At 41.9% G+C, this 9,596-nt stretch overlaps 2 protein-coding genes across 4 annotated transcripts; one reads left to right on the top strand and one right to left on the bottom strand.

Annotated features, from left to right (window-relative positions):
- Positions 1 to 3,346: 3,346 nt before the first annotated feature.
- tmem221 (transmembrane protein 221) lies at positions 3,347 to 6,581 on the top strand (the record flags this gene model as incomplete). The annotated part of the gene is made up of 3 exons (XM_079157725.1): positions 3,347 to 3,648; positions 5,103 to 5,188; positions 6,037 to 6,581. The coding sequence occupies 3 exons, from the start codon at positions 3,347 to 3,349 to the stop codon at positions 6,579 to 6,581; spliced, it is 933 nt and encodes a 310-aa protein (XP_079013851.1).
- Positions 5,003 to 9,538, bottom strand: borcs8 (BLOC-1 related complex subunit 8). 3 transcript variants are annotated; one of them, XM_079157726.1, is made up of 6 exons: positions 9,398 to 9,538; positions 9,074 to 9,186; positions 8,298 to 8,362; positions 8,100 to 8,207; positions 7,195 to 7,286; positions 5,003 to 5,750 (listed from the first exon to the last, which is right to left on the bottom strand). In XM_079157726.1, exons 1-5 carry the CDS (start codon positions 9,432 to 9,434, stop codon positions 7,217 to 7,219), a joined length of 393 nt encoding a protein of 130 aa, XP_079013852.1. In that variant the 5' UTR covers positions 9,435 to 9,538; the 3' UTR covers positions 5,003 to 5,750; positions 7,195 to 7,216. The 3 variants fall into 3 exon arrangements, with proteins under 3 accessions (XP_079013852.1, XP_079013853.1, XP_079013854.1); XM_079157727.1 differs by having other exon boundaries at positions 7,195 to 7,259; XM_079157728.1 differs by lacking the exon at positions 5,003 to 5,750 and having other exon boundaries at positions 6,621 to 7,259.
- Positions 9,539 to 9,596: the final 58 nt, after the last annotated feature.

The following is a 9,596-nucleotide window of genomic DNA, read 5'->3' as shown; positions in this document are numbered from 1 at the left end:
GTGGCAGAAAGTGAAACTGTTGATGTGAAGGAAGTAAAACAAATCCATAGGAATGATTGAGGATTGTGGTGAGACTAAAATACTCATCCAGTCACAGTATTTCTTCTCTGGAATTGTTACCACTTGTTGCGAGTAACGCAACAACCCTTCGTAGCTCATGAGGAGACAGTAAAGTTTAATCACAGGTTGTCAGTACGTCAGAAGGATTTCCCCCTTTAGGCTGTTAAGATGAGAGAGAGGACGACAAATGAATGTCATTTTGTGCATCAGAACTTTGCTTTTTCATTTAATAATCTCATGACCCCTTAGATTCCTCTCACGACCCCATATGAGGGCCTCAATCCCCAGGATGAGAACCCTTGCCCTTAAGACACATTCTCTGTGGAAATTATGGTCTTAATCATGTGAGATCTGTTTTTGTTTTTTTGGTATTTTTCCACATAAAGCCGCAATCTGTATTTTATTGACACAATTTATGAGTATTTTAAAAGCAATTAATGGTACAAAACCACTTTTTGCATCTCATTTTCCAACAACACGTTCTGAACAACACGCACTTTTCAATAATGGATCATCGGATCAATGATTTCTTGTTGTGTTAAGTATCATTAGATCTAAAAATGCAGTGTTGTGCATTAGAGGAATATCTGCACATCAGAGTGGCCTCTGGTTCAATAGACCTTCAAGGTTTAAGTATGTGGGCTGACATTCACGCTGCTGAAGTGTCCCTCGACAATTGACCAAATTCCCACAGATTAATTAGGTGTCATATAAATATATATATACATGTTTATTGCCTCAGTTTCGACAGTATATGACAGGTGTCTCTCCCCTACATCAGTTAAATTCTGCTGTTTTGTTGAGATCAGTCAGGATGCATTCCCGTATAATTTGGTTGTTAAACTGAAGCGTTTCTGAGGCCGTGAACTGAAACTATAATAGTAATTCAGTCCACCTCTGCACATACAGGCCTATGTGTCGGACAAAATTACAGGAACACCTAACAATAGGCTTTAATTTGTTACAACACCGCTGCAAGTTACAGCCTCCGAAAATAACCTGAGTTCAATCAACTACTCTGATAGTCTCAACAAACATTGAAGCTTCAAAGGGGAGGGGGGGGGGGGGGGCAAGGCTGCCATATGAGATTGCATACAATTATTATTGTGTTCACCTGCTGTGCGCGTCAATTAAAAAACACACAAATTAATCCTAATTACGACTCGTATACAATATTTCCTCATGTCCAAACTGCTGCTTAGCTCACCGTAGATCTGCTGTTGATATTATATAGAGAGAGTTTATTTGGGTGTCACTAACGAAAGTGAATGGAGGTGAAGTGAAAAAAAAAAATGGAGGAATACATTGCTCTAAAGCAAAGTGAAGACACTAGTGGAAAACAGACATGCTGTCAGCTTAATAGATATATTTAGAGGTAATAACTGAATCACTGCATGAGCTGCATTATTGACTATTTTTGGGATGTGACACAATGCACTCCTAAATATAATGCAGGGACAAATTTAATAGCACACATCATCTGTGGAAGTGTGGACATCAACACACACACACACACACACACACACACGCAGACAAACACGTCAGCACACACACAATTAGAGATCCCCGAGAGGTAAACTCAACTCTGCATCTGATGCAATAGTCAGCAACATCCCCGCAGACTGCCACAGCCTTTACCTCCAGGATTCATCTGCGTGGGCTCCGTCAATCTGACAGAGAGTATAGTGCCAACCCCCATCTGTAAATACAGCTAATCACCTGCAGCCAAAGGGGAAATTATAGCTTTCCTCAGTGCAAGTGTGTTCTTCTTCGTGCATTTACTCTAAACACTGTGGGAGCTCCATCAAGCCGGAGCACCGAAGGCTGAATTACAACCATATTACTGATACAACACCAAAGGCACGGAGCCAGAGTAGAGTAGAGAGAGAGAGATTAAGGTGACTTTGAGAACTTTCTGTATCGAGTCCATTTTCTTTCTTTTTTTTTTTCTTCATTTTCCTGAAACTTCTCACTTCTGCTTTCGACAAGATCAGCCGCGGCCCTTTCAGAGCATGTGGTGAGGCTGTCGAATTCAGAAATAGCCTCCATGGTCAGTGTACATGTGTGAGAGCAATTGTTCACATTGTGTACCTTTATAGCTACAGTCTTATCTACATCTCAACAGAATAAGGGCTACACCTTTACTAACACCCCCCTCCCTCTCCCCCATCAAACCCCAACCTCTCACAGAACAATAAGGCCTCTGTAACACAAGTCACAGACTAGAAGTCGAGGTGTTTGCGGTCCAGCGTACGTGAAGTCTACACAAAGTTAATATTAAATGTTAATTCCAAGAAATAAGGCAGACACTGCACATGTGACTTCTGTTATAACATGTTTGCAGTGGCAATAACACAAATAAGTATAGGATGCAATGGTAAACAAATAAAAAGAGCATCCCAGGTAAACTGTGCATGTTTCCATGGCAAAGCTAATTAGATTCAAAGAGTCCGAGGAGCTGCACGAGGAATAAAAGGTTGTATTCTACAATGAAGAGGGGCTCAGCTGAGGCGGCCGCTGCTGCAAATTCCTCAAAAGTTATAGCTGTAATGCACACCTGCCGTAGTCTCACCTTGCACAGGAAATAACTGCAGGATTCACATTTGATTTTGCTTTATTTTATTATGTCGGTTGTTTCTTTTTGTATTTGGTAAGAAGACAATCAAATGGCCTGTTGAAAAGTAGCCTACTATATAATCCTTTAATCACTTTATGAGGATAAAAGGATCATATCACAGGAAGTAGGCTAATCTATTAGCACAGGAAATACAATATGGACATGTTTTTGGAGAATAGGCCCTAGAAGTTGATGCATTTAGTATAATTTCTGTATTTCTATAATTGAATTAGGACAACGCGTTGTGATTTTGTGTATAGTGGTGCTGCACTGTTTCCATGCCCTTTGTTTGTCCTGTCACGGTGTTTTGAGTGCAGTCAGTGCAGCTCTGCCTCTCTCCAATGCAGGAGCGCGTCCACGCATTGTTTCCGAGGATCCAGGAGAAGAAGAAAAAAAGTCCATTGTTGTTGCGAAGTTTTTAATCTGGGGATTTAAAGCACATCACATGCTCAGACTGAGCAGCAGGGCGCTCTAGCACAACAGGCAAACTGCTGCATGTTGGGGAGGAAAACACTATTCATCCCGACGGGACCGAGGGGGAAACTTTCTAAATTCACACTGCAATGCCAGCGCTACTTTTTGGGAGTTTTGCACCACCGGAGAAGTTTTAATCAAAGAGTCCGACCCGGGAAGGAGAAACTTTTTGTTTTGTTTTAATTCAGGATAAAGATGACGCTCAAGTACAGCCAGCGGTGTCTGATAGTTCTGTCTTTACTGGGGATTCTATCGGCCATCATGTCTGTTTTATCGGTCATTTTGATTTTCCAGCTTCAGTCTCAACAGACGGCCGTGAAGGAGTCCCCCCCGTCCACCTCCTCGCTCGTACCGGCTCAGATCTGGGCCGTCCTGCTGCCCGTCTCCACGGTCCTCTCGGCTCTGTCCCTCACCCTTAATTTAAGCTCTGTGGTGGTCTGTCTCCTCCACGGCTACTTCTCCACAGAGGTCTGCAGAGGAGAGCAGGACACTGAAAGGTATTTAGTCTGCATGTAACGCATCTCTTCTACCGCAAGTTCAAAAACAACAACAACAAAAAACACCTGCGGCGTCACTTTCAGCCGCTTCACTCACTTGTTCATTAAAATAGTTCAGAAACAGCTAGTTCCGGTCAGTTTTGAAGGCGTAAACTCACCTGTGGTCGAATTGTAGTTAATTGCTATATTAATACGCGGCTGTAAATCAACTGTTATACTGAAAAGCGACCTTTGGGGCAAGACAATGTACATTTTAAAAGAAAACACAACATTTCTCTAACAAACAAACACAAAGTTTGAATTTATAAGCATTTAAAACCGACCATTGCTTAATTCATGTGGTGTTGTGCTAACAGTGAGCTAGCTTCGGTGGCTAATTAGCAAATATTGGTCAACACTTAAGTTTACTTGTCTTACAATACTCTACATTTTAGCATTAATAGTATCCTGTAAGTGTAATTTGTGGCCACTGTGGCTACATAACTTTTTATTATTTCACTTTAACTACTTGTTCAAGTGAAGTAATAACAGAAATATAACCCCCGTGTTATGTAATGCAAATCCTACAACCTAATAAATCCTACTTAAATGTGAAATGTTGACACTATGTTGGAGGAATGCTAATCCAACTTTATTCAAATTTTTGAGGCTGTAGTTTGTATTGTGTTCATCCATATATGAAAATGAGCAAACTTAATATCACAGAGCAAAACAAAACCACCACATAGTACAGCCTCAAATAAACCCCCAGAATGTATTAAATGCCCCACTAAAACATCATGCTTTAAGGACGGTAATAATTATTAAATGGCCCTAGAGTCAGTGCAGCTGAAAGTGGAAATAACAATTAATTTATTTAGTCAGTGTTTCTTCCTGCGCCCACACAATCTTCTTTAATTGTTCTCTGTAAACCACAGCAGATCCTGGTGGACTGCATTAAGTTCCATTAACAGAAAACACAGTTTCAGAAGTATAAAAGGGCCTTCCTTATGTGTCGGAGTGCAGAGGCCCGTACTGCAATGCGGTTGGCCGACCCCCACCTCTCAAACCCTATGAATCCCATCGAAACAATGGCCTTCCTCTCATTATTCACCCAGCGCACGGCCTCTAGCTGGCCCTTTCCCACGTCGGTTTACAAATCCAGCAGCATACCCCAGGACCTCCCCACTGACAGACGGGTACATTCCAAGAAAATGTGAATACTAATGAGCTTTTCATTTAAACATACCCAGATAAACAATAATAAAATGTTTTAGGACAAAAAAAAAAAGAAAGGACCAAGGAAAGTTGGATTGTATAGTAAAGAAGTTGTAATGAACCGACACAAAAGAAAATTGTCAACACAGAAATTGTTGCCTGAATTTGTCTTTATTTATGCACAGATGAGAATATCAAAGTAACAGTGTAAACATGCCCGAGCCACAATATTGAACGCACAACATTTGTTTCCACAGAGCAGACTGGTTCCTTTTAGATAGCAGAGCTGTGCGACACGTGGCTATTGGACTGTTCTGCCTCGGGGTTTCTGTCTACTTGGCAGGTAAGAAAAAAGGAAAAACATCTTTGTAAAGATTGTGTTGCCCGATTCTGTTGCACCTCTTATTGCCTTCTAGCGCACATATGTATGTTTTCCTTGTGCAAGTGTGTCTTATAATTTGCATGCAGGGTACTTGTAAGCCTTTCACAAACAAATTCACAAAGGCTTGAAGACTAGTGTCCCAAACACCGGCAGTGCAGTGGATTTTAAACACCCGGGGCACTGCTGCTTTCTCTCTGGTCTGTCCAGCGAGTCCGAGAGAACAATGCATTCTTTGAGCAGCGTCCATGACTTAAGTGTTGTTAATGCTGAACCTGGCAGCGCTGTGTTGCTCTGTTCCACTGAGCGGCTTGTACTAGGGGGGGGGGGGGGGGGGCACTGGAGGCAGTCACTCCATTGTGATGAGGAGGCGTCGCCTTTATGACGCCCACTTCAGCCTCAATCAAGAGGTAGCAGAGAAAGGGGGCCGTAGAAGCAACGCCACCGACTCAGGAAGCCGCGTCACATCCCAGCGCTGTGCTTTTCGCCCCCTTCCTTCAGCATGCCTGACTCCATGGTCCTTTTCCTGCAGATAAACACAAGAACAACTTAGCTAAGAATAGCCAGCCTTTAAATGACATTCCAACAACATTAAAACACACTTTTTTAAAGCATCCATTTTCTTGGATGTGCAGCAAGTAATGTGAAAATACAAATGTAGCAAAAAACTAGCAGCAAATCAAGATGCAAGTAAAAAAATAACTTTTGTTTGAAAGTAATTAGGCTCTTTGCAGATGAACCAAATAATAGATTAATATTGATTTAGTGTTTCTGTGTATATCAATCCTCCGTTTCCTTCTTTTCCTCTGCAGCTATGTCCATCTTTATGCTCCTCATATTTGAGGTGGAGACGGGCATGGCGAGCGCTTGCGTACTCTCCTCTGGGATCTTCGTCTTACTGGTCATTGTGATCCACACTCTGGTCAAAGCTTCTCGCGGTGCCAAGCACCATCACAGCGACCACCTCGACACCCTCTTCCAGAACGACCACGGCGGCGGCGGCAGCAACACGCCCGTCTCCCGACACCGCGAGCTCAAGATTGGCGTGGACAAACCGCGGATGCACCGCAGCCAGTCTCACCTCCAGCAGCCGATCTCCTACCCTCAGTATGGCAACCCGAGACAGCAGCAGTACCAGCAGCAGCAGTACTCTCCTGCCGGAGGCTCGCAGGGCCACGCCAGCGATAAAGACGGCTACAGCAGCGGAGGCAGTGGCTCCCGAATGCACAGGACCCTGTCTACTGAATCTGGTCTACTGCAGGCCCAGGCTAAACCCTGGAACGGGGTCAACAATGAGATGAGGAGCGTCCTCGCACGCAAGTCAGGGATTTCCGCGAAAGACTCTACTCTTGTTTGACATGAAGGCAGCTGAGCTTGTGGTTAAAGACACTGCTGACCTTTAAGCATCAAGCACAAGAGGACCGCTTACACAAGTGCGGATTCAAACAGATGTAGAACTGTCAGTTTGTACCTTTTTACTCAGTATGTTCATCCTAACTGAACATTTATCAACTGATTCTTCCTGTTCGGATTATAAAGAATTTGTAATTTGATGAAAAAAGCATATTGAGCACAACTCTTGAATAATATGTAGTGTTTTGGTGAATGAGCTTGATTTCAAACTCACCAGTGTTGCCCAAGTATCAATCTGGAAAACGTATAGCTTTAATTGTAATAATGTGAATACTTTCTCCTGCTGTATATGGTGGCTTTTTGCCAAATATTTGTGCACAATGTGCAGTTTTTGTTATGTTTTGTTCAATATTTCATATCAACCAATTAATACACTTTAGAAAATATAATTCAGATTGAAAGCAGGATGTTTTTCAAGACCTAAAAAGGAGATTAAAATAATGTTTACAAAAGCTTTAAATGTCCTTTAAATGCACATTTCAGTCATTTCTGTAAACGAACACATAATACAGGCCTGAATGTGATTATTATTATTATCGTCTGGAGGAAATACTAACCTTGGACACCTCAGTCCAGAGGTCATGAGGAAGTGGAAGGGGCATGTGGAGCAGAGACAAGGGGACTGGGAGAGGGGGTCACATCATGTAAGCTTCATGCAGGTGTCAGTGGGGGAAATAAAAAGACAGCAAAGACAAATAAAACTGAAAACATGAAGCTCCAATTAACCACAAAAGAATAAATATTTTGCAGTTATTGGGCTATTAAAGTGGCATAAACTGAAAGAAAATTATATATTTGCTGATGTCCCAAAATATGAACTGATACAAAATATTATTACGTATTAAATAAAACAAACTGAAACAAAGGTTATAATATGAACAAAGCTATGATGTGCTGCAAAGAATGAATACAAAGAACCGAGTCACTTTTGTCTCTCACTTTAAGTTAATAATGCAGAGATTTGGGAAACTGTGAAAGTACAAGAGGATCTTTGACACTTTTGGGGTGGGTGGTGTGGCCCAAAAAAAATAATATCCTTGAATTATCTGGCTTGTTCAAATAATTATGTCAATGATTATTTTTCATTTGGACCAATAATTGTGTTCAAAAACGACTTCTAATGATGACTGTCCCTCAACAGGCACAAGTATAACCCTAACACTTAAGAGATGAGGGCATTGATAGATGTTCCATTACTTCCCAATTAACCTTTTCAAATGGATTATACCCACAGGAACCTCAAGGTTACAGATTAGAAAAATGGAGGTGCATTCCTATGAAGCAGCTATAACAATGTGTCGTATATGGAAGAGGTGAGCTAGATATCAGCCACGAGAACTGACTGTGCCGCTGTACAAATGTTGGTCTACATCTAAATTGGAACATTTTGTTGCTTTCATAGTTCCCCTCCCTACACTTCGTAACACACCGGGTCTCACTGATGTTCACTGCTGCCTCCTACCTGCGTCCTTGAGAGTTGCTAATCTGTTCCTTCATGCTGATGGCTTGACGGAGGAGGGCGTCAATGTTTTTGAAGTACAGGCTGCTGTTCGTCATGCTCTTCACAGCACTGCAGAAACAACAACAACAACAACAACAACAGATCAACGAAAGTGTTAACAGGCATGACTTGACAGCAGAAATGTAGGCCTCTCCTCACCTGCATGCATACTCTACAGAGTAGATGGCTCCTTGACTCTGCTCCTCCCAGCTCTGCATGTCAGTCTGTGTGAGGAATTGCAAAAAATTAAAATACAACCATCAAATATTCTGGAAAATGTATAACAACAACATTCAGAGTTGGAAAAAATATACAAATGCCAGACTCTTTGATTCTCTGATCCGAGAGGTCTCAGAACAGAATAAGGGGTTAAAAGTTTTGAAATGTAAAGCGCAGCCATACCATAACAGGATTTATAAATAATCTATAGAATCTTTAACTGAACACGGTCACGAGTGGGGGGCCAGTGTAATTCGTCTGCAGGACCAGAGTGATACGTTCCCTACGTTGAGTGTTTGGGAGAAGTTTTGCTGCTTCATTCTGCACCAACTGTAGCAACTGCTGCATCGTTAGGCGAGTATTTAATGGATTACAGCAGTCTAGGCTGGAGGAAATGAGGGTGTGGATGAGTTGTTCAACTATGTTTTTGGGGAGCGATGGTATTAATAAATACAGATAATGAGAGGAAGTGATATAAATAAATAATAGGAGGTGCATATACTAAAATAAGAATAGAAAATAAAACTATAGAAGAGCATTTGGAGACAAATTACATGATAAAGTGAGAGTGGTGTGATTAACAGCAGCAGAGTCTAAAGTAATGTTACTCAGTGTCTAATGTAATAGAATATTGTGCACTTTTTTTGGTTTGTTTTTCCCCTTTAACTTGCTTTTTATTTAGTTTTTTGTCCAACAACATGTCACAGGATGACTACCTTGTGTTGCACCAGCTCAGGCAGCGACCTTCTGACGTGTTCCTGCAGTCTGTAGAGAGCCACTGACGGCTCGTTAGCCAGCACGTACATGCTCTCCGTGAATTTGTCAGACACTGTGTGGTCAAAGACGTGCAGACAATACACGACCCATGTTAGAAAAATGACACAAACAACGCCCAGCATCATGGGACATGGACAAACAACGATGTAAACACAATCCTGGCGTTATAGCGGTAGCTTAGCGGCTAACAAGCTAGCTACTAGCTTAACTGCAGCGCTGCAAGCTAACAATGAGGTAAGTTGTTCGCCGATTCATTTGTTTACCTCGTCTCACTTTCAGTTGCATCTCCTGGTCCTCCATAGTGCAGGCAGGTTATATCAGTCAGAAATAATAACAACACAATGCAGTTGTACGCGACTCGTGTCAGCTGATTCTGTCTTCTTCCGTGTTGTTGTTGTCATGTGTCACACGATAATATTCCGGGCGGAAAAATCGATTATGAGAAATCAGTTCTTCCTCGAA

This window comes from Pholis gunnellus, assembly GCF_910591455.1.
Source record: "Pholis gunnellus genome assembly, chromosome: 4".
Lineage (NCBI taxonomy): Eukaryota > Metazoa > Chordata > Actinopteri > Perciformes > Pholidae > Pholis > Pholis gunnellus.
The sequence above is the reverse complement of the archived record's forward strand: the minus strand, read 5'-3'. Positions and strand labels throughout refer to the sequence as shown.